This window comes from Dreissena polymorpha, unplaced genomic scaffold, assembly GCF_020536995.1.
Source record: "Dreissena polymorpha isolate Duluth1 unplaced genomic scaffold, UMN_Dpol_1.0 chrUn007, whole genome shotgun sequence".
In the NCBI taxonomy this organism is placed as follows: Eukaryota; Metazoa; Mollusca; class Bivalvia; order Myida; family Dreissenidae; genus Dreissena; species Dreissena polymorpha.
Window position 1 is genome coordinate 294,840 of NW_026273321.1, and position 25,661 is coordinate 320,500.

General features: G+C 35.2%; 3 protein-coding genes across 4 annotated transcripts in view; all 3 read left to right on the forward strand.

Moving 5' to 3' along the window:
* Positions 1 to 5,739, forward strand: part of LOC127863386 (methionine--tRNA ligase, cytoplasmic-like) — a 74,688-nt gene extending 68,949 nt beyond the window's left edge. For both annotated transcript variants that reach the window (XM_052402897.1, XM_052402898.1), the window contains exons 17-22: positions 718 to 822; positions 1,573 to 1,756; positions 2,755 to 2,850; positions 3,201 to 3,290; positions 4,466 to 4,723; positions 5,107 to 5,739. In XM_052402897.1, the coding sequence (XP_052258857.1) occupies positions 718 to 822; positions 1,573 to 1,756; positions 2,755 to 2,850; positions 3,201 to 3,290; positions 4,466 to 4,723; positions 5,107 to 5,268 (895 nt within the window). In that variant the 3' untranslated portion in view covers positions 5,269 to 5,739. The remainder of the gene's footprint in view (positions 1 to 717; positions 823 to 1,572; positions 1,757 to 2,754; positions 2,851 to 3,200; positions 3,291 to 4,465; positions 4,724 to 5,106) is intronic.
* A 2,758-nt stretch (positions 5,740 to 8,497) lies between these two features.
* On the forward strand, positions 8,498 to 11,088 carry LOC127863388 (uncharacterized). Its single transcript, XM_052402901.1, has 3 exons — positions 8,498 to 8,955; positions 9,435 to 10,432; positions 10,719 to 11,088. Exons 1-3 carry the CDS (start codon positions 8,621 to 8,623, stop codon positions 11,069 to 11,071), a joined length of 1,686 nt encoding a protein of 561 aa, XP_052258861.1. The 5' UTR covers positions 8,498 to 8,620; the 3' UTR covers positions 11,072 to 11,088.
* A 3,416-nt stretch (positions 11,089 to 14,504) lies between these two features.
* LOC127863414 (methionine--tRNA ligase, cytoplasmic-like) overlaps positions 14,505 to 25,661 on the forward strand; it is a 29,011-nt gene continuing 17,854 nt past the window's right edge. The window contains exons 1-3 of the mRNA XM_052402935.1: positions 14,505 to 14,842; positions 20,035 to 21,023; positions 21,554 to 21,821. Of these exons, the coding sequence (XP_052258895.1) occupies positions 14,508 to 14,842; positions 20,035 to 21,023; positions 21,554 to 21,821 (1,592 nt within the window). The 5' untranslated portion in view covers positions 14,505 to 14,507. The remainder of the gene's footprint in view (positions 14,843 to 20,034; positions 21,024 to 21,553; positions 21,822 to 25,661) is intronic.

The following is a 25,661-nucleotide window of genomic DNA, read 5'->3' on the forward strand; positions in this document are numbered from 1 at the left end:
TTTTTCACAATGAAAACCTGGTTTTGTGACAATTTTGTCCCTTGTTATGACTTGTTGTTAAGCCATGTATCTTTTGATAAGGTAAACAGATGTGTGTTAATATATACCATATGGAAAATACAAGGTTTGCAATTTTAAGTATTAATTGAATTTCATATATGCAAGAAAAGACAGTAACTTCATTCAAAAGCAATTATGTAAATGACTAGATATTGCTCTCTGCATATTACATTTCAAATATTAAATATGCTGTTTAATGTTCCAATGTACATTTGACTGAGAACCAGATACATAAACAAAGAATTTTACCTAATAAACCAATGTCTTTCCTGGAATAGGGAAATCTTTTGGAATAAACACACTTCATTTTGTTGAAGCAAAATATCAAGTGAGATGCATTTACAACTGATCTCTGCATTTATTGTGACAATGTCTTTACTCTTAAGTTATAAATGCTAACCACCCAGCTACAAACCAGGCAATCTTGCTAAAGAGAATTTATATTTGGCTACAATTTTTTTCTTCCATAAACCCCATTTAATCCCCAAATGACAAGAATTTGGTCTTTTCGAGGCAAATTTGGTCAACAAATATTTTGAGCCCGGGAAAGTCCTGATACCAACATTTCAATGTCTTGTTCTTGAAATATTTTTTTTTTTTTAAAGATGTGTGAATAGGAACCAATTTTCAAGGTTGATTCTGTGTATCTTGTTCCAGAATTCGGGACTCCATCCGGAACATTCTCAGCATATCTCGACTTGGGAACCAGTTCATGCAGGAAAACAAGCCATGGGTGCTTGTGAAAGGATCAGACATTGAGAAGTAAGGAACCAAGAGGGTACTCATTTTTGTTCCGTGTTATATAATGAGCTATATATAAACGTCCATTAAATTATAGTACTACTATAATTTGATGGACTTCAAGTCATATTAATCAGGCTGATTGTACATGACCTAGATTGATCAGGCTAATTGTACCTGACCTTGATTGATCAGGCTGATAGTAGTTGACCTATATCAGTTGATGCCGGCAATATGTGTATATAAGACAGTACAATATTCTAGTATATGGTATATGAAGGTATTAACATTAACTTTCAAGTCCACTAGTCCAGTTGGACTCTTATGCACTGCTATTAAACTGCTCGTACTTACTCCCTGATGAAAACCAAAACCATCGGCATATTGGGCTTTTAAAAAGGGTACAATAATTGCAAGGCAAGCCAGTATTTGCTATTGTTGGCACATATGCAAACACATGTAAAACATAAACAAAATATTACAAGGAGTTTAAATAAGCAGGTTTTTAAAAATCCATTGACCAATACATTTCCTTCTTAGCTCCTATTTTATAAGTATTATCTGTACATATTTAAGAAGAACTAAATAAATAATAAGCGTTCATAACGGTGAACACAATTTAACTGTACATCTTATATTATACAGCCTCTCAGCCCTTATTATACAGACAAATATAAGCCTCGCTCTTAGCAAATTTTATGGAACTTAATTCTTGTGCATAAAATATCGTCCCAGTTAAGCCTTATTTTTTATTTCTCACATTGTCCAAAGGTCTCGTGCTGGTACAGTAGTGAGCCTGGCAGCCAATCTGGCGTGCCTGCTGTCTGTGTTGCTGCATCCGTTCATGCCAGAGGTCAGCGCAACCATCCAGCGCCAGTTGAACGCCCCTCAGTCTTGCAATGTGGTCTATGAGGATTTTGTGTGTCACCTGGACCCCGGACACAAGATTGGGCAGGTGTGTTGAAGGTTTCCCGGTACTTCCCCAATTGATTTTCAACCAGCGTGCACAAAACTTGATATAACAGCGCTATGGTTGAGTGTATGTGCATGTGTGCATGATTGAGTACATGTATGCGTCTGAGCTGGTTTTGACTGTAACAATGCCATAATGTAGCAATTCAACAATAACTTTCAACAAATACTGTCATAAAAAAGACAATGTGTTTCGTGTAACACCCTTCTTTGAATAAGGTCAAGATCTCAACCAGAGGTCAAAGGTCAAATATTTATACTAACCACAAATGACCATCACAATGAAACGGCATGCCACTCGTCGCCCGACCTCAACATTATTGGTAACGAGGTCAAATGTCAAATTTCGTCATTTAACACATTTTCCAGACTGTGATTTTGTCAATCAACATACAATTGAAATAACTTACCACATGTTTCCTATGAGAACATTATATGTCACATAAAACAACTCCTTACCCAAAATGTCAGGGTCCAATATTAAGGTCAATGGTTGAAAAATTTGGCCATAAATCAACTTGTCAGAACATTTTATTTATCATTTATCATTAATTTAAAAATAATTTATACCACAAATGCTGACCATGTGGAGCAGGTGTGATAAAGGGGCCTTTTCACGTTTTGGTAAATCGACAAAATGAGAAAAAAAAAAGTTGCAGATTCGCAAATTTTCGTTGTAGTTATGATATTTATGAGAAAACAGTAACACTGAACATTTACCATAGCTCTTTTGTATGAAATTATTTAACAGCTTAATGCAGATGTAATATGATTGGAGATGATTGCAACTTAATTCAAACTTTATTGACAATTCTTGAAGCGCATATACTTTATTTCCTCATTCGTGTGCAGTTGGCTTTCTTTGTTCAACCATCCACTCAAAGATTCCAGTCACGAAGAGCTAAAAATAAAAAGTATTTATCTGGTTGATATGCTCTTTATTCAGTTTCAAGCACTAACAAGTGCTTTTGTTATTTGCAGCCATCACCGCTGTTCCAGAAAATAGAAGCAAGCACAATTGCAGAGTTAAAGAAACGCTTTGCGGGCCAGGGACCTGCTGCTCCCAGCAAACCCAAGGTGATTGTAAACCAATAAGTTCTCATTTATTTTAAGATAAAAAATTAAAAACAAAGTATGCAGTAGAAACTGATAACAAGAAAACCCTAACACAAGTAAAAAAAGTATTAAACAAATGTAAAAAAGTTTTAGAAGAATGCAAACTTTGAAAAATCTGTGTAAAAAGTTTAGTAACAGCGTTATATATATATATATTTCCAACAAAATGTTGAGTAATACCAAATCCTGATCTTTAACAAAAAATCAGATATGTTACAGTAACACAATATACATACAGAAAAGCATATTTATCTCTTAAACGTTACTTTAATTCTAATATCAAGCACATTATCTCATACATATCGCTTCAGCCTAAGAAAGGAGGGGAACCTTCACAGAACTCCCAGACAGCAACCAGTCCTGCGGAGGTAGAGCGATTACAAGGGGAGGTAACAAGTCAGGTCAGTCAAAGAGAGGTTATATGGGTAGGTAATAAATAATGTGGGTCACCGTGAGGTTACAAAGGGAGGTAACAGATAATATGAATTATATGGAGTGGTTTCAAGGGGAGTTAATAAAGAAGAGGAATTATATGGCGTGGTTACAAGGGAGTAGATAAAGGAGGTGAATTATATGGAATGGTTACAAGGGAGTAAATAAAGAAGGTGAATTATATTGAGTAGTTACAAGGGAGTAAATAAAGAAGCTGAATTATATGGTTACAAGGGGGGTGGGGGGTGATGAAGAACATGAATTATATGGAGTAGTTACAAGAGGAGGTAATATAGGAGGTGTATTATATTAAGTGGTTTCATGGGCAGGTAAGCAAGAAGGTGAATAATATGGGGGGTTTACAAGGGGAAGTAATAAAGAAGGTAAATCATATAGATGGTTTACAAGGAGAGGTAACACAGTGGAGGATTTATGGGTTCAAGAGGGGATAACAAAACAGGAGAGTTATATAAGTTAAGTTACACGGAGAGGTATAAAATCAGCTGAGTTATATAGAAGTTAAAAAGCCGACAAGTCATTTACTACATCACATGTTCATGTCACAGTACATGTGAGTAAGAAATTATCATTATAGGATGATTTAAGAGTTGATACTACTTAATGTGTGGTGATGAAATGCAGGGGTGTGGAAGTACAATGACCATTTGGTCCGAAGCAGCATTTATTTTTCACAACAGTCCTGCTAGCTTAGTTGGTAGAGCAACTAAGCCCTGGCTTGTTGGTTGGATTACCGGTTAATAGTTCACTCTAGTATGACTAACATAATAATGAAACACCCAAATAAACAAACAGAAGTATTCTGCCTGATGAGTAAATTTGTCCTGTCTACTTATTCAAGAACAAGAACAATCAGAAAGTGTGAAAATGATAAAAGTTGGAAGTTTATTATTTTAATATTAAATGTTTATGTTTAAAAGAATACATGTGTTCAATTTATAATTAACGAGACAAAAAACGCTGAAATGATCAGAATAACATATACATGTATCAGTATTTTTATATGGGAAAAATACTTTTCTCTGCAGACTATTTTGTTGAATGTGTCCATAGACAAATAACATATGTTGATTAAGGATAATGTCTACACCCCTGATTTGATGGTATGCTCTGTTGATATTTCCAGGCGAACAAGGTTCGAGACTTGAAAGCAAAGAAGGCAGAGAAGGGTGTAATAGACGCTGAAGTGAAGCTCCTCCTGGATCTGAAGAAACAGCTTGCTGACACACAAGTACCCTCTGCCGTCACAGAAACCGGGGGAGGTAAAAATAAGGGTGAGAAGGGAGATCAGCCAGCGGTGAAACAGGAGGTGAAAGTAACAGCCAACAACGTGACTTCCAGTCCTGCAGAAGTTGAGAGACTGAATAAGCTTGTTACTGAGCAGGTATAGTATTAGCTATAAGCACCACAAGAAAGTGTTCTATTTACAGCACATTTATTTATGCTAGATTATGCTTTTATGTCATCTTATTGAAAATTTGCATTTGATGGAGATTTGCATTTACAAGAATTAAGCATTAATTTTTCAAAAAAGACTTGCTGTTGGTGGCTGTTGCAATGATTAAATGGAGTCAGTGAGATCTCAAGATCTTGCCGAGTATTGGTTCCTCACAGGAAACGAATTTTCTCTAAGTTTAAGGCCTTCGATGCAAGCAAGCTTAATAAATATGTTTAAATAAAACAAAATTACTTTATTTAATGCATTTATTTATTTATTTGTGACCATGCATATGTTAAAAACGTGTTGTGTCTATTTTTTTTCGCCAGGGTAACAAAGTTAGAGAGTTGAAGACCACAAAGGCAGAGAAAGCGCTGGTTGACACAGAAGTGTCAAAACTTCTTGACCTCAAACGTCAGCTTGCGCTTGCCCAAGGAGAGAACCCTGATGCCTCACCAGCAGGAGGGAAACAGAAGGGCAAGAAAAAGTGATTACTACTTCAGGGGATGCAATTGGAACAGCCTTAAACAATGGCTATTTTAATGAATAATTTGAAACTATTTGCCTAAATTCTGTTGTTCAGTTTTCGTATAATAAGTACAAGTTAGACATAATAGACTTAACACAATAACTTGTGTATTTTGATATACTATAAAACACTGTCTTGTTTTATTATCAGAGTACTGCATGTAATACTTGTATCAAAGTTTTATTTGACACAAAGAGCTACTATCCATATGACTACCCTCTTAAACTTCTTTAAACTGCTTTAAACGAAACTGTATGAAACAACTCTCAAATTAACTATATAACTTGAAGATGTTTTTAGTTTTGTAGTATTTATCAATCAGATCTTATGCCGGTTTTTGTGTTTTGCAATAATAGTGCAAATATTTGTTTATGAGAGCCATTGAAAATTGAATTTGTGCACTTGTATTTATTTAATAAATAAACGAAAATCATTATAAATTGTTTGTTTTCTATTGATATTTTTTCATGTCTCAAGCGTTTTGTTGTGTGAGTGTTTCTCTTGTATTACACTTTCATGCAACCCGTTAGTTCGGAATAGTTTAAACATTACCTATATAAAAAATAACGACAATGCTCCCAAAGTTATTAGAACATATCATCTGTCGCCATATCCTTAACCACTCGGACTGGCACAAAGTATTAACAAACGTTTATCATGCTTCCGCTCAGGATAATCTTGTGAAACAGCCGATGACATGTTCGGATACTACGATCATAATAAACAGGTTGACACCATAATACTTGATTGAAGTAAGGCCTTTGTCACCGTGCCACACCAACGCCTACTGCTGAAGCTTGATAACTATGCTCTCCGCGGTCTGATACTCCACTGGACATCAAACTTCCTTACCCACTGAGAAATGTGTGTGGTAGTTGAATCAGAGAAGTCCCACCTTTTTAGTGTAGGCTCCGGCGTACCTTAAGGCACAGTGTTAGGTCTCCTGCTTGTTCTCTGCCATATCATTGACGTGCCAGACAGAGTAAGTCTCACATACAGCTATTTGCAGATAACTACCAACAGTATAGAACTATGTCCTAAATCAAAGACCATAGAATCTCAATGAAGACCTTGACAACTACAAAAGTGGACCCAGGAAAGGGGAATGCGGTTTAACGCCAAGAAATGATATCTCCTCTGTACCAAATCCTAGGCTACTTTCTCGTACACTATTGACAACGCAATTTAAAAACGTCCAATATAACTTGTATTTAGGCATTACTTTATCCAATGATCTGGAATGAAAAAAAACATTACACACTTTCCAAAAAGGACCAACTGTACACCAGGTTTCTTGAGACGTTGCCTCAGATACTGTACTAATGGTGCTGGAAAACCGAATGCCAGTCTAGCGTCAGTACGCCGGGTTTGTAGGGATTGCCATCCCAGGGAGGCGATCATATGGCTTGGGCTGCTTGTCCTCCTGAAGTCTCCCTTGACGAATCACGCAGCTCTGCGCTGTACTTACTCTAGCTGGGATATGTTTTCCGCTTTATATGTGTCGCATGCTGTAGATGCATATTCCAGGATTGGGCGCACTTGGGGCTTGTAGCATTGGTCCTTCACATCAGTAGGGCATTTGTTGATATGTTGTCTCAGAAAGGCAAGGGAGTTGTTTGCTTTTTTTGGGGAGCTCATCAACATGACTTTTCCCGAGCAGTTTTTTCATGCCATGTGACCCCTAGGTATTTACCACTTGTGACATTGGCGAGTTGGTGGCCGTGAAGCTCGTAGGTCATTTTGATTGGATGCCATTGTTTTGGTCAAATGGATGGGTTCACATTTGTATGATTTTACAATTTAAATTGCATCTGCAAGTCTCTTTCCCACTGTTCCATTTTTTTTCAGATCCTCTTGTAGGATACCTTTATCTTCAGATTTTCGATACAGTAGACTGTCATCTTAAAAGGCGTGTGGGAGAGGCTACTCTTCCTGGCACGTCATTTATGTACAGTAGAAAAAAGTAAAAAGTGGGAGACCGAGGACAGAGTCCTGAGGGACGCCTGATGTGACAGGGGCAGACGATTAGGTGTGACTTCTTGGCCTCTGTTTCTGAGGAAACTCTTTATCCAATTCAGCAGTTCATTGCGGATCCCATAGTTGTCCTGCTTGATGGAAAGTCGCTTGTGGGGTATCTTGTCGAACGCTTTGCTAAATTCAAGTAGCATAGCATCTATCTGGTCACCGTAGACCATGCATGAGGCAATGTCTTGTATCGTGAGTACAAGTTGGCTTTCGCAGAAACGTCTTTTCTTGAAACAATGCTGACTATAGGTGAGAATACCATAGATGATATGCTCCGTGGTTTTGGAACAGATTGAGGTCAGGAATATCGGCCTGAATTTTGCAGTAGCTGTGCGATCGCCCTTCTTGAATATTGGAGTGACCATACCGTGCGTCAAGTCGTCGAGTACTGTTTACTCGGACCTTGCGTAAGGCAGGCTTGAAACACTAGTGTAAGTGCAGGGGCAATCCCATTGGCGGATTCCATTGAAGAATCGTGGTGACAGGCCGTCTGGCCCTTGTGCCTTGTGGGGGTTTAGGTCTAGCAGAAGCTTTCTTATACCGTTTTCAGTTATGTCGAAGGGTCTATCAATATGAATATCGATCCTATGTGAAACGTCTTAGACCAAAACGCATATTAAGGGCTAAGCAATTTGAGAACTACATCCACAACAATATTGTGTCAAAATCAGTGAACAAAAAGTAAGTGCTACCAACCAATACGTACCAACAATGATACATTTAAATACTAAATACTATTTTTTTCCGCGAACCATTTTGACTGAAATTTACTTAGTGACAGCACTGCGAATTCATCTGCATAGTGTTTTACGGGTGAACGTATCAGTAAAAGTAACAGATTTATCCTGCACATATTTACTTCATGCGCTCTCCCCGTTTACTAGAAGGCAAACTCGGTTACTTCAACTTATTGAGAAGTCGAGCAGTCGGCTAATGCTCCGATAATTAATGCTGGTACAATGGTACACATGAATATTGCTAGAATTTGCTAAATAGTTATTAATCTATTTTGTCAACAGAACGCGCAATTAAAAGTATGTGTCAATACCTACCCATCAATACGCAAAACAAATATAGTTATTTTGAAACTCGCATTATAGATGACACGAATCTTAGGACCTAATTTTCAATTTTTGTAGTAAACAATCTTTCTAGGTCAGTTGATTTTATCGATAAGATACGTAATCATGTGACACGTTCTTAAACTCTTATCAGAGCAAAACTTTCAAGACAGTTAGCTGCTTGATTTAATCAGATATTTGTGTATCATATATAGATATATTTTTAAAATGGCAACAATTACTCGGTCATCAGTGTATAAAGGATCGGATATCATGCTGGATTATTCTTGCATGCCCTGTGAAGAAAAAGGTTTTTCAAAAGAGGCGGAAGTATATTGTGAAAAATGCACAACATTTTACTGTGGATCGTGTTTAAACTTGCACAATCAGTTGTATAAAACACACACGAGGTATGAAAGATCCGATATGAAAGATTGGCCACTAGCTATGGCTACACGAGATTGTGTAGAGAAGTGTGAAGTACACATGGACGAGAAATTGAAACTTTTTTGTGAGGACCACGAAAAGCTCTGTTGCAACACTTGCATATCGCTGAACCATCGGTATTATTTTCTTTGAAAATTTATTTTATTCTTAAGGCTGAGTCAGAAAACGTTAAAGATGTTGAATTAGTCTGTGTAAGTAATATTTATGATGCAAAACGTGGTGTGTGTCGCCACGCCGTGGGTTTCGTCATTATCATAACGTTGGAAAAATTTGTATACGTTGATATGCTCTGCATCATTACAGTTATTACATTTCTTGTAAATTACTGCCATTTTATTAATCTTTTAAATATTGCCAATTATTCAACTGTACTAGATAGATTATTTAAATACACAGAGGTCTAAAATTATTTTTCTTATTTAACTGAATAACGTAAGCTATTCATATCCATGTGCGCTTGTATGACCATTCTAGAGCCACATATTTTCCAAAATGTACACAACATATCGGAGATTTAAGATTACGCAAACTACATATAAATATTGTATTATGACAAAACAACATAATATTGACCTGTTCAACATTGTATTTTCAGTCAGTGCGCTAAGGTGTCTCTCATAACAGATTTAGTAAATATCACTTCACCTGGAGACCTTCAACAACTTTTTGATGACATCAAGACGATAAAGCAAGAACTGAAAGAGCTACGAAAGAGTCGAGAAGAGAACATTGCGTCATTGCAAGATTCATTGAAGAAAAGCAAACAATGCATAACAGATGTGCGTGACAAAATTAACGCTGCATTAGATGAGCTTGAGAAAATGACAATGGCAGAACTGGATTTTTCATTTGCAAACCTCAAGACAGACTTTAAAAAAGATGTTGACAACTGCAATAAGCTGTATGAGGAGTTGAAAGGTTTCAGAGATACAATTCATGAAATAGGCGTAAACAATAATGAACTCGTCTTCGTAGCAAATCAAAAATGGTTGGAAAAGAAAAAACAATCGGAATCTTATATACAAGAACTTTCCGGAAAACCTGGTATTTCATTATCGCTTCAGGTCAACACTAATATTGAAAAATATTTGTCGGAACTACATGGTTTGGGCATAATAATACACACAGATTTGGTTACTTCATATCGTGCATTATCTGTGATTGGTAAGACTGAGTTCAGTGTACATTCAAATGACGATACCTATTTGTGCAGCATTTCAGGGGTATGTTTTCTTCCTGATAGTCAAATCGTCTTAACGGACTATTCGAATGCTTCGCTGAAACTGTTGAACCAGAAATATGAAGTCATCAGCAGAACTCCCCTGGTTACACATGCGCACGACATATGCCATGTTTGTCCATCAGAGGTGGCGATTACTCTTAATAAGCAAGCTACACACGAGGTGCAATTGTTTACAGTGGATAAAGGGAGACTGATCAAAGGCAGGACTTATCGGCTTGAGCATCAATGTATCGGAATTAGCCATCTACTGGGTGAGCTGTACATCACTTCGGGGTCTGCGCTGTACAAATACAGTCTGAGGGGGGAACTTATAAAGAAATTGTATGAAGATATATCTCATGAATATTCAGGTATTTTTACTTTAGATAAAAATACTAAAGTTTCTTTTCATTTTATAATATCCGAATATGATTGTGCATGTATACACACGAATAATATAAACCACAAATAATCGCAATGTGACTTTCGAATGTGAGTGTATGAGTTGATTCTTGAAAATACCACTTAGTCCTACAAAATTACTTTTTTAACACACCAACAAAATTCAACTTTCATAATTGTTTGTCAGTAGCATGGATTGTTGTATTTATATATAAGATTTAAATCAAGCATTTATCATGATATCTTGTTTGGCAGTGTTGAAGTGTGCATTGAGTCATAACGGCGACAGGATCTTCGTCACCGATCGTGGTAATAACAAGCTGCTTACACTTGCCAAGGATGGGGACGTTCTCTTCACGTTCTCTGATCCAGACATGCAAGTCCCATGGAATGTACACGTCTCAGCTGCGGGGCACATTCTCGTCTGTGGATATGAATCACGCACTGTTATACAGGTTGATAGCAGGGGGAGGAGAAAGATTGCCACTCTTGCTCGAGATGAGGATGGATTGATTGAACCAAAATCAGTGTTTTACAACACATATACAAACTCTGTCATAGTTGGGCAATCGAATAATCTTAAAATAATTGTATTTGATGTTAAATAAAATATGTTTTCATTTTCAAGATTACTAAATGTGTTTAATGCGTTTAATATTAGGTCAATAATACCTAGTTTAACATCGATTGCGTTACAGATTGTTATACATGATTGACAGATGGTTTTAGTAAGCAATATGCATAGTTACAATTAGTGTATGATTGGCGTTCGTATAAATACCTTGTCGGGATAAAGCTCAACTTAAAATACAAAAATCTACATGATTTCAACTAACTGAACTTTTTGTGAGTTTGTGTAAGTTTCGAAACTTATTAGGACCCGTCCTCAAAGCTTCAATACATGAGTTCCTCGTTTAGTCCCAGCATTTCGGTCAATTTTGGCTGTTAAAAGCATCGATAATCAGAATAAAAATTAAGTATGTTGCTATCAGGTTAATGTTTGTTTACAATTATGCTTTTGTGATCGATTGTACTCTTAGTGGGTGTTTCGGAATGCCTTTAACCTCTTTGAATTCTATATACTTTATTTGACCTTTCACTGACACAATTGCAGCTTGAAAATGTAAAACATGATGACAGGAACACATTTTTCATCGACAGTATTTGATGTTGTGACTATGTACAGGTAGTTTGTACTGTAGCAGTCCCTCACAATTCTACATGTATACAACGTTTTGTGCATGCGCTGGCATTGCTACATATTACTTGCTGGCTTTCATTTTTCCAAATAGTTGTGTTATATTTATTTATAAAAGAACTCACACATGTACGTTTGTCATTATATTGGTTTGTGTGCATTGTTTGGTAAAAAAATGGCTTCAATGTTGTTGTTTTTTCATATGCGATATAAGGTTATAGGCCTAGGGCCGTTTAGCCCTCTTATTAATCTTAAGTTTATATAATTTGTCCATAATGCATATATTCAAAATAGACGCGCTCTTTGCATCAGCAGGTGTACTTACTTTCGAAGTATTATTATTACTTTAACAGATACTTTGTATACTGCTTAAACAATAAATTGTATTCCAAGTGTTCAGGTGAGGTCTCATAAAAGACGGGACAAATGTCTTAATGGTCATACAAACTTATGGACATTTTTTTGGATACACAAACTAATATACATAAAATTTGTAACGAATGACGTTATCCTTCTGAGGATAATTTACATAAAAGACAGCACAACATTCAAGTACAATCTAACGCAAGCAAACTGTTTTAGTTTAAATTTTAACAAAGAATTATGAAAAAAATCTAGTACAGTTTTCATCAAATTTGTGGCACTGTAGCACTTAAATGTTGTCAATTATTTTTCTAAATTGTCACCAATTGTTTAAATACGGCTGCAGACAGCATGCAACACAATTTTACCATGACGCTAGTGGAGTATTTTTCTTTTACCTATAACCGCAAATATACAATCGACGTTTTCATGAGGCTGACAAGGCCATCGGGGAAAACAAAGCAAAGCCACTTCTATATGAAGAAATCATGGAGTGCATTATATACTTGATTGGCTAAAATTGTGGCAATATTTTAGTAAACCAATCACAAAGTTCATACATATCAGAAGTTGGATTCGAGAAACTTGATACCGGTATTTGTACCCGATTGTTATTTTCATTCTGAACATTTTGCTCCACACATTTTTGTCTGCGACTAAATCGCTTCTAGACCCATGCGACATCTTTGAAAAATATGCAATAAATTGCAAGTTTTAAGCCAGGTACAGAAACATTGATTTACTAAATATAAAACATGTATATACGGTAATAAACACACATATTATTTAGATGTTATTGTCAGCAAGTAAATTGTTAATATTTATTAGGTTTGTTTATAAACCAACAACGAAAAATGTGTCGTACGGATGGATATGCAAATTATCTGCACCCAATACCCTATGAATACGAACATGAACACGAAAAGTATGCATAAACACATGGTAGCTCGCTGCGAACAAAGATAGCAAAATGTATAGCTAAGTAAACACTTTACATAATTGATTTCTGGCATTAAACAATAATTTAGATTAATATCAAACAACACACTATAGTATTTGCATTTACATCCTAGCTATGTTATCAGTCTTTTTACAGTTTACAGTTTCTTCCGGAGATACATTACAGTGATCTGGGGTTTAATTTATGATGTTTCTTTCTCAAATCTTGAAAACAAGAAGAAAGTTGATATTTGCATTTACTTTATTTCATTTTGCATGAGAAAGCTGTTGTACCGTTCTGTTGTTCTGGTGCATATTAAACGATTGAGTAATGAAATAGTAATTAAATGCTTGTTTATGTTAGTAACAATTCTATGAGGTTTTACACTTGTATGTGAATGATAAATTCTGGACCACTGAATTTAAGCATTGAGCAAAGCAGTGATCACAGATGTAATCATCAGTACGTTTTTAATCGTGAGGTTAATACATTGCATATCGTCCTTTTTGTATAGGCAATTGGCCATTTACTTTAAATGAAAGACTAGCGAATTTAACACGTATTTCTCTTTTGATACTGTTTCTTGAGTTCAATGTTATTTCTATGTATTGACCTAAGAGCTAGGTCACCTTGTCAAACCTTCCACTATAGAGTCTACATTGATGACTAATATTGATGACACGTGGTCAGAATGATTATCTAAGATGAGTGCTCTTGGTTTAGATTTATATTTAACAGAACAGAACATAAAAGCTTATTTTGACTGAAGCATGTGATGCTCATTTTCATTAACATACTTTTTTAAATAACAATATGTGGAGAGGTACACACAAAACACACATCATTTTAAAGAAAGTGTATATTATAATAAACAGGAAATAAACATATTTCGTGAGAATGTCTATTGAATGATGTTAATATATAAAGATCACACAATAGTATGTGTTTAGTTTGACAATTGTAACAAACATTCTGTTCTTTACTTGTATGACATTTCAAACAGAAATGTGTACATTCAATTTACTGTGTTATCTGAAAGCATGCCACTATATCAGCTTAATCATTGTAGATATAGTTTTAAGAAGAATAAATGTCTCATTAAAAATGCAACTTTTCAGGTTTCCATAATGAGTGGTATCTTTATTTAACTCTTCACCAAATGGTCTGTTTTATGTAAACCTAAGTAGAGGATCAATAAGTTATGACAAAGGGTATTTCATAGTGTCTGTCTATCTTTTAAACTGACATACAAACTTGCTGTATGGTTATTGATTTGGTGAAACCTTATACTCATGGGACAAATTGCTTAGTGACTTCTGTTTGCTTGTTTTATCAAAATGACCCTAACTGTGGAAATAATCAAAAGTTTATCTTGTTAGGGTTATGTTCAACAATTGTTTAGTTGCTTGAAATCTGTCATAGGTATTTAATGTTTTGTTTGTTTGGAAATATTTCTGTGGTACTGGAAATATTGAGTAGTGAAGTTATAATTAAATTGAGGACATACAGGATTCATTTTTCTTTAACGTAAACAATATTCAAGATGGCGACCTTTTCTCAGTCAACTGTGGCTAAAGGCTCTGATTCATTTACAGACTTTTGTTGTTCGCCATGTTTAGAACAAAACATTGACCAGTGGGCAGCATTCTACTGCAATAACTGTCTTAAATTGTATTGTGCAAAATGTATAAACCTGCATGGTCAGTTGTTTGGGAAACATGTGACATATGGAAGGGGAGACACAAGTAAGTGGCCAGTGTTAAAGGAAGTGGAGGATTTCTTTCAGAAATGTTACCTTCATGAAGACAAACGTCTAGAAATGTTCTGCAATGACCACAGTCAGCTGTGCTGCACTAACTGTGCTTTCCTCAATCACAGGTAATCGAGTTATGCATTTGTTTTTAATTATCATTATGTTATAAATACAGTTTGGTCGCCAGTAACGGATCACTTCCGGTACATCGAAGAAAACAATGCACAATGTCTAAAATATATATGAATAGCTTTTTATTCACAAAATAATTTGTTTTCAAATACAAATATTATTTACAATGAGAATTATAAAATTTCTTTGCAAAAAAAGTTTCATTATGTTTTATTTTTATCGGCCAGAATTTCTCCATTAGCGGACCATTTTCGCCAGTATAGAATCACGTGACATTGGAATGTAGGGGGTATGTCAAAACATATGAACATGACAGACATCAGCTGATATATTAACAATTGCATGGAAATAGACGAAAATAAACACTAAACCTACAGAAAACAAGTTTTTCAAATGCAATGTTAAAAACATACCCTAAGCCTTGATCACAACATTAGTATTACGTTTTTGCCTTTAATAAACATTAAAATTAGCATTTAAACATAGTGACAAGCTGTTGTTTTTCAGCAAGTGACAATCTGTTGTTTTAACAGCAATATGTGTTATACAAAAAAAACTAAATAAAATCATAGAATTTTAGTTATTCAATAAAAAATATATATTAATATAAACTTTAAACAAAGCTACACACTGTTGTTTAGCACAGACATTGCATTGGCCTTTGACAGTAGATTGACCCCTATTGAAAATGGAGTTACTAGGTCAAAGGTCACTGCCACAATAAGTGTGAAAATCGTTTCCAATCAATAACTCGTCAACAAATTGATCAATTGGCTTAGAACTTCATATGTGCTTTGACCTCGGACAGTAAATAGCCCCTATCAAAATTTAACCAGGTTAAAAGTGAAGATCACTGTCACAATAAGTGTGAAAATCATTTCCAATTAATAAATCGTCAGTAAATTAACCAATTGGCTTGATACTTCCCATGTGCTTTGATCTTTGACAGTAGATGACCCCTATGAAATCGGAGTTACTAGGTCAAATGTCAAGGTCATTGTAACGGTAAGTGTGAAATCATATTCTAATGGTGCGATCCACACAAGACAAGCTAGATCATCACGTGTATTTGTGTTCTCCCAAATCAAACGTTGAACTGGGTAAGAGGGAATGTTTGGATGAGACGCAGAGTTTTTCAGAAGAAGTTAAGATGCAGGAGTTGTCTTCTTAGAAGAAAAACTTCTGGTCTTAGCCTCATCTTTGAAAGTACCACTCTTGGATGACTGTTAGCCAAAAAGCATTACAATACCTATTTCTTTATCCAATACCTATTTCTTTATCAAAACATGTGACATTACATTGTAAAATTATTTCCATTATTTTTTTTATGCTCCCCAAATGTTTTTTGGGGGAGCATTTAGTCGCCGCTTCGTCTGTCCGTGCGTGTGTCCGTCCATGCACAATTTTGTTCGGGCTATTTCTCAGCAATTAATGACCGGAATTCAATTAAACTTTATGGGAAGATTCACTACCAGGAGGAGATGTGCATATTATCAGCCGGTTCTGGTCGGATGATTTTTCACAGAGTTATGGTCCTTTGAAATTTTCCATAAACTGTACATATAGTGCAATTCTTGTCCCCCCAACTACTGACTGGAATTCAATGAAGCTTTATGGGAAGCTTTTTTTATTTTTTTATTCAATATCATACATACAATGTAAACATGTATATGATCATACAACATAGTGATTGTACAAAGCAATAAAGTTCAGACATGTTATACAAGATATGCTAATATATATATATATATATCTCTTTTTTTAGAGAGAAAAGAAAACAGAGGAATAGTTATGAAAAATGATGAGTTGTATAAAGTCGGAAGAAAGCATACTGGACTTGTGTGTTTTTTGTATATGATCTTGTCAGATTGAAAAATAAAATAAAAAAAAAAAACTATTTTAGAGAGATAAACTAACATTAGAGTGAAATGTATATAAGTGGACAAAACATTATGAGAATTTTATCCGATTCCATTTTTGTTCAAAGATTTGTATAATGCGTCATTACTGAGGGCTATTTCTTTCTCAGTCTGGATTTTTAGTTTAAGACTATGGACAAAACAATTAAAATTTGGTACTTGGTTTTTGTACTTCATGTTTAAGATAAAATATTTCATCAATATTTATGGGAAGCTTAACTACCTTGAGATGCGCATATTATTTGTGGGTTCTGGTTAGATGATTTATTTAGAGAGTAATGGCCCTTTGAAATTTTCAAGTTGCTAAACCATCCATTGTATTATTTTGTCCAAAGTTATGCCCCTCAAGACGTTTCCTTTTATCTCAATATATAGTGCAATATTGTGACAAAAAAAAAACCTTTGGGGAGCATCACCCGTCTCCGACGGTTTCTTGTTTTTATTGTTTTATTATTGTTTATTCTTTAAGTTTATATTGTGTAATTTAGTTTTTAATATGTTTTCATTTTATTATGTAAATGAATTGAAACATGATTGATGAATAAATAACTTGAAAATTTGTACCAGTTTTGTTAACGTATTTCCTGAAAAATAAAAATGCTGACATGTAAATTGAGTTGAATGAATTTATAAAATAATTTTTCAGTTGATATGCTCAGTAAATCTATATAATTTTATAAATAATAATTTTCCAAATTTTCTCAACCTGTATTTAAAATTTTGATAAGAACTGGATAATGTGCAACATTGAAACCGTACAAACATATCGTAAAAAATATAATTTGACATCTAAAACGACGTTTGAGATGACCACTTCATTATAGCCAACTTTTTCCGCCATATTGCTGAACGTGATTCGCTATTGGCGACTTCACTTGAGTTTCAAAAAGTGCCTGTAAAAACTGTTAAATAGCAGCTTATGTGATAAATTTTATGTTAATGTATTCTTTCATAACATACCTTTCGAATGATAATAGGATTTTGATGGAAAAGTTCAAATGAAATTAATGGCAAGCATTTCTTCAAATTCTCAATACCCAGAACGAGGCTCACTTTGTAAACACGGTGCGTACATGTTGATATGCAATCCACGATATAAAAATAACTAGGTCATCACTGGGAAAAGAAAATATACATTTCAAGAGAAAAATGATTATTCTCGTTGAAAATACAGTTTGATCAGTCATTTTTATAAGGGTATGAGCAATAGAATGAATGTTTCCGAAAAATGATCCGCTACTGGGAAAGATCCGTTACTGGCGACCAAACTGTAGACCATTCATTGTTAAGATCAATCATATAGAGGATATTTGTTGGATTTGGTTGAATATCGATATTAATTCATGAGTGAATTAAAATTGATATTCTATAAATGTTCTTTTTATTTTATGCTTACAACTGATAATTATTATGTCCCCTACTATAGTAGTGGGGGACATATTGTTTTTGCCCTGTCTGTTGGTCTGTTGGTTGGTTGGTCTGTTGGTTGGTTGGTTGGTTTGCGCCAACTTTAACATTTGCAATAACTTTTGCAATATTGAAGATATCAACTTGATATTTGGCATGCAAATGTATCTCATGGAGCTGAACATTTTGAGTGGTGAAAGGTCAAGGTCATCCTTCAAGGTCAAAGGTCAAATATATGGGTCAAAATCGCTCATTAATGTACACTTGCAGTATTTCAATATTCAAGATAGCAACTTGATATTTGGCATGCATGTGTATCTCATGGAGCTGCACATTTTGAGTGGTAAAAGGTCAAGGTCAAGGTCATCCTTCAAGGTCAGAGGTCAAATATATGTGGCCCAAATCGCTAATTTTATGAATACTTTTGCAATATTGAAGATAGCAACTGGATATTTGGCATGCATATGTATCTCATGGAGCTGCACATTTTTAGTGGTGAAAAATCAAGGTCATCCTTCAAGGTCAAATATATGGGTCAAAATTGCTCATGTAATGTCACTTCTGCAATATTGAAGCTAGCAATTTTATATTTGAAATGCATGTGTATCTCATGGAGCTGCACATTTTGAGTGGTGAAGGGTCAAGGTCAAGGTCATCCTACAAGGTCAAACGTCATATAGGGGGACATTGTGTTTCACAAACGCATCTTGTTGTATTTTTAAGCTCCCCGAAAATTTTCGGGGAGCATATAGTTGCCAGTTTGTCCTTCCTTCCTTACTTCCATACTTCCTTACTTCCTTCCGTCACACTTTTGTTACAGTTTCTCATAGCACCTTCAATACTTTACCGATCTCCTTCATATTTGGCATGTAGGTACCTTGCATGGACCTCTACCTTTTGATGAGCTTTGATGTCACTGGGGTCAAGGTCAAGGTCACCGAGGCTAATAATAGTTTTTTCCGTCACACTTTTGTTAAGTTTCTCATAGCACCTTCAATACTTTACCGATCTCCTGCATGTACCTCTACCTTTTGATTAGGTTTGAGGTCACTCGGGTCAAGGTCATCGAGGCTAATATTAGATTTTTCAATCACACTTTTGTTACAGTTTCTCATAGCAACTTCAATACTTTACCGATCTCTTTCATATTTGGCATGTTAAGGTACCTAGCTAGCATGGGCCTCTACATTTTAATGAGGTTTGAGGTCACTGGAGTCATGGTCAAGGTCATTAAGGCCAATAAAATATTTTTTAGGTGGTTATTGACACATAGATTGACAAAGCGCATCATCGGGGAGCATCCATCAGTTTCACTGATATTCTTGTTTTAATTCTGGACAATATAATTCCCCGTTGGGTGCCCCAAAATGTTATAACATCATGTAAGTTCAATGGAAGCTCATATGTGCGTTTTTATAAACATTCAATGCAGAGTTATCGCCCTTGGTAACATTAGGGGTCACAATGGGGAAACCAAAGATATCTATAAATAGTTCCGTTCAAATAATGAAAATTATTGATAAATTTCAGTTATTTCTCATTTTTTTAAACAGTGAAATATCAGTTTTAATTCACTGATATTTCTTTAAAAACCTTAGGAAAGCATAAAATAATAATAAATAATTATTAACTTTCTGTGTGAATGTGAATGATATGAAAAAATTACAATATTATAAAAACTAATAATAATTTTGTGTATTTTGGTACCTGTATTAAAATGAATACATTCCAAATCTAAGAATACCTGAAAAGAGCATTTTAAAAATAGAAGACATCTGATAAACCAAAGCTCAGCTATATTTGTTCATAATGGCCATTAAAAGCAACCTACAAATATATAAGTATTGTTTTCCTTCCAGACAATGTGCTAAAGTAACCCTGATATCCGAGTCAGTCAAAGGACCTCCACCAGACTTACAGAAAGTATCAAAAAAGATTCAAACTATTCTGGAGACTCTGAAGAAACTGGAGAACGATTGGAACACCAACATGCAATCTTTGCAGGTCTCATACAACAAACAATTAGATAAAATACGTCAAACACGCCAGAAAATAAATGCAATTTTAGACAAGATTGAAAAGAACACAATTAAAGAACTAGATGATATGATGGCTAATCTGAAAGCTTCTTTCAAGACTGATTCGGACAATTGCAGCAAGCTTAAAAATGAATTGAAACAACTCAGTGACGCCATTCATGATATTGTTGATAAGGGCAAAGCAGAACTTGCATTTATTGCAAGTAAGAAATGTCTGGAAAAAATTAGGCAGTCTGAAACTTATCTGAAGGAGAATGCAGTTCAGGCAGAAAGGTTAGTGACATTCCAGGCTGACATGGATATTGAACAGTTTGTCTTTACACTGTCAGGCCTGGGGAGGATTGTGCTCAGTTACCCAGATCAGGTATTCACTGTGCAAGGAAAGTCGGAGTATAATGTGAGAATACCAAGTGATTCATGTAACTGTTATATCACTGCCATCTGTGTTCTCTCCAGTGATCAGATCCTTGTAGCAGATAATGGTAATAAATGTGTTAAGCTACTAGATCAGCAATACAAGGTGGTGGCACACTGTGATTTAAATGCTTTACCAAGTGACATGTGTCAAATCACATCAAGTGAAGTAGCTGTTACTGTGAATAAGGACAAGACACATGAGGTTCAGTTTGTGTCAGTAAATGGTGGACGGCTGGTTAAGGGCAGAAAGCTACAGTTTCAACATGAATGCTGTGGTATTGCTCATGATCAGAAGGACCTGTATCTCACTGATGGCACTGCACTTTACAAGTATTCTATGAGAGGAGACTTAATGAAAAAACTGTATGAGGATACATCAGGCTATAGTACAGGTAATACAATGATTCATATATCCAGATGTTATTTGGAATGTATTAATTATTTTTCAACGTAACAGTTAACATGTCAATTTTATTTGATTTAATTAATTATTCCTGATATAATTATGTTTGCAAATCATGAACTTAATTACTTGATTTTTGCAATATATTTTAATGAAAACTGCCATACATTAAAGTCTATCCTTTGCAAAGTATCATTACATGGATAGGAACTTGTTTCTTTATTGTATTTAAGTTAAGGCTATATTAAATACAATTTAAAATAACGCCATGATTATAATTATGTCCGTACGCTCTGTATCTCAGAAACCACATTTATTATTGTGAAAATGTTATAAATTTGAACATAATGGGGTTTCAGCATAAAATAATTATGCATTCATACATGTTTAATTGTAGCTGAATAGTTAAAAAATCATACGCTATAAATTTGAAAAAAAGTGAATAAGACGTAAGTGTCTTTGTGAACATATTTGTTATGTAAAAAAAATTGACTACATTGATACTATTCTCCTTTGCAGTATGGAAGTGTGCAGTGAATCAAACAGGTGACAAGATATTTGTCACCAACTATGACTATCACAAGGTCCTCACCCTTGCTAGAGATGGTACAATACTCTGTACCTTCACAGACCCAGACCTAGACTCGCCAGATGGTTTACATGTAACAGCTCAGGGACAGGTGCTGGTGTGTGGAGCGGTATCCAACACTATCCTACAGCTTAATGGGGAAGGCAGGAAGAAGCTGGCAACTCTCGCTACCAAGAGGGATGGACTTCGTTACCCACGGTCAGTCTGCTACAACAGGAGCACAGCCTCAATCATTGTGGGACAATATGGACAATATAATGAGAACAAAATCCTAGTTTTTAACGTACAATAGTTTTGTTTCACAAGTTTCATTACCAAACATTTTGGAATGTGTGCTTTAATTATGAATTCATGGCGACACTAAACACATCACATAACTCATATGGATGATGTTTTGTGTTGCTACGGATTGTTATACCCCACAAACGAAGTTTAGGAGGGTATATAGGAGTGAGCTTGTCTGTCTGTCGTTCGGTCCGTATTAAGTGTCCGCTCTCTAATTTAAGTTGTTTTTATCCGAACTTCACCAAACTTGGTCAAATGTTGTATCTAGATGATGTCTAGGTCAGGTTCGAATATGGTCAAGCCGGGTCAAAAACTAGGTCACCGGGTCACTTAGTGCATTTTAAACATTGAGCATGGTATCTGCTTTTTAATTCAAATAGTTTTCATCTGAGCTTCACAAAAATTGGTCAGAATTGTATCTAGATGATCTCTTAGCCAAGTTCGAACACTGGTCATGGCAGGTAAAAAACTAGGTCATGGGGTCACTTAGTGCGTTTTAAACATTGAGCTTGATGTCCACTCTCTAATTCAAGTAGTTTTCATCCCATCTTCACCAAACTTGTTCAGAAGTTGTATCTAGATGATGTCTAGGTCAAGTTTGAATATGGGTCATGCTAGGTCAAAAACTAGGTCACGGGGTCACTAAGTGCGTTTTAAACATTCATCATGTTGTCCGCTCTCTAATTCAAGTAGATTTCATCTAATATCTTCACCAAACTTGGTCAGAAGATTTATCTAGATGATCTCTATGCACAGTTTTAACATGGGCCATGCAGGGCCAAAAACTAAGTCACGGAGTTACTGCATTTTTTAACATTCAGCATGGTGTCTTCTCTCTTATTCAAGTACTTTTCATCCGATCTTAACCAAACTTGTTAAGAAGTTTTATCTAGATGATCTTGAGGCCAAGTTCGAACATCACCACACTTGGTCAGAAGTTGTATCAAGATGATGTGTAGGTCACGTTCGAACTTGGGCCATGCCGGGTCAAAAACTAGGTCACAGGGTCACTTAGTGCATTTTAAACATTATGCATGGTGTCCGCTGTTTTTTGTGAAGACAACATGCAAAATATTCTGTGTCAATGCGGCATGTGGGGGTATTCGTCATGCCTGTGACAAAGCTCTAGTTTAATCATGAACTTGTTTGAAAAAGTTGTGTCACAATAAATTTCTTGGCAACATGGATTTAGTTTAATTGTTTGATGGCATTATTCTCCGAGGATTTATTATATTGCCACACAATTTTAAATCATGCTATCATCTGTTGCAAGGAATCAACTCTGATTGCTTGTATGATTTTTTTAAAATTTGAATTGCATATAATAAGTGTATTGTTTTAACGTTAAACTTACTCTTACAATTGTCTGGCATGTTCATCAAATTTAATGATTTACTTAAGGTGATTTGAAATGATCTACGATATTTTTACGTAATTCTTCTGCAAAGTTAAATGAAATGCAGAGTGCAGTTTAGGAGTGATTTTATATTTTCATTTCATTTTTAACTGTCAATATTTATTCTGGTCTTAAAAATATTTAGTAACATAGATACATAACTATTATGTATTGAACATATTTCTTCCATCATTGTTTTTATGCCCCCCTTTGAAGAAGAGGGGGTATATTGTTTTGCACATTTCAGTTGGTCCGTTGGTCGGTCGGTCCGTCCACCAGATGGTTTCCGGATGATAACTCAAGAACGCTTAGGCCTAGGATCATGAAACTTCATGAAAAATCATGACTGGCAAGTGACCCCTATTGATTTTCAGGTCAAAGGTCAAGGTCACAGTGACTCGAAACAGTAAAATGGTTTCCGGATGATAACTAAAAAACGCTTACGCCTAGGATCATGTAACTTCATAGGTACATTGATAATGACTGGCAGATGACCCCTATGAATTTTCAGGTCACTAGGTCAAAGGTCAAGTTCACAGTGACTCGAAACAGTAAAATGGTTTCCTGATGATAACTCAATAATAAATTGGTCTAGGATCATGAAACTTTATAGGTACACTGATCATGACTGGCAGATGGCCTCTATTGATTTTTAGGTCACTAGGTCAAAGGTCAAGGTCACAGTGATACAAAACCGATTCACACAATGCCACTACAACTGACAGCCCATATGGGGGCATGCATGTTTTACAAACAGCCCTTGTTACATTTTATTTTTGTTAATGACAATAACATGTGTTTTTATTTTTTTCATTTGTATTATTTTGCCTTAACCTTTCATTATGTTTTTATAACATATTTTAATCATTACAAGACTGGTGTTTACTACTTGGTGACCAGGAGACACTCTTTGTGTGTGTTTAAGTATCAAATTTCCAACAACATTGTATGATATGTTTATTCATTTAAATTGTCTGCTTTCTTATTATTAAACAGCTGCCAGTCCTGTACAAAGTACATTTATTAAACAAGTTAAACAAGCCACACTTTATTTTAATCAAGAAACCCAGAGATAATCATTTGTACTGTTAATTAATCCTTTTGAGCAAAATTTCGGAGCTAAAATGGCTGAATATGACACACATCTTTATATTTTTGGGTGGGTCATGATTTTATTAGCTTGGCTGTTTTCTCCTTGGCTGTTTTTGGAGAAAACACAAGTTCTTTTCATAGCCAGCTCGTAGTCCGCCGTCCGCGTCATGCTAAAACCTTCACATTTGTTAAGGTTTTGAACATTGGCTCTAAAATCAAAGTGCTTCAACCTACAACTTTGAAACTTCATACATGCCACACCCATTTTTTGGGTCACTAGGTTAAAGGTCAAGGTCACTGTGACCTCTAAAAAAATAATTCTGACCAGCTTTCATTTATTCAAAACTGCACCCGTTATGCAGTGCTCTTGTAAAATATATATTTTTAGTTATTTATTAACTGTCAAGGTGTACTACTGTCATATATAATTGTGTATAAGTATTGACCACTGACACCCAAGGTGTTTCTTTGATATTCAAGCCTGACATTCGACACTGGACCATATGGGTCATTGAACGCACTGTATTTTGTAGTATTTGGTGAAAGCAATGTCTTTGAGTTTAGTACAATTTTTTTTTTACAAAAGGACAATTATTGGGTTTTTAATAATAATACAAATTTGTGAATATTTGAATGGCTTTTGAGCTTTTGAATGGCAAACATTTAATATAATATTCAAATGTTAAAATAATTTGGTCATCCCTATGTAACCATATCATAATTATTAAAAAAATAATACATTGTATGTCATTTGTGTACAACAATATATGGTTCCTTGTTTTGAAATGATGGGCCAATACAAGCATTATCTTGGAATACATTATATGAAAGCATCATCCTCAAAGTCAAAACAAAATTCTACAAATGGTCGGGTAATTTAAGGCTCTGATTTGTATATGAGCTGAATCATGTGAAAATGGGTGTCCAGAATATAAGCATATTCATACGGCATTAGACCCATTTTCGCATTTTCAAATTTTGTATTACATTTTTAGCTCCTGTCAGCATGAAGTGCTGGAAGTGAGTTATTTCGATCAGTATGCATGTATTTCCTGAGTCTGTCATCACGCTGTGTGCATCTTGGGTCATCACTGATTATCTCATTTCCACTCAGGTAACATTTTTCGGCGTAGCTGTATAAGCCAGCTTTTCACCTTACCTGACCTTTGTAAGTGTCCAATAAAATTCAAATAAAATTTCCCGCGGCTAGACACGAATGAATACACTTCATTCAGTCTGTTGGCAGATTTGAGCATACCACCAGA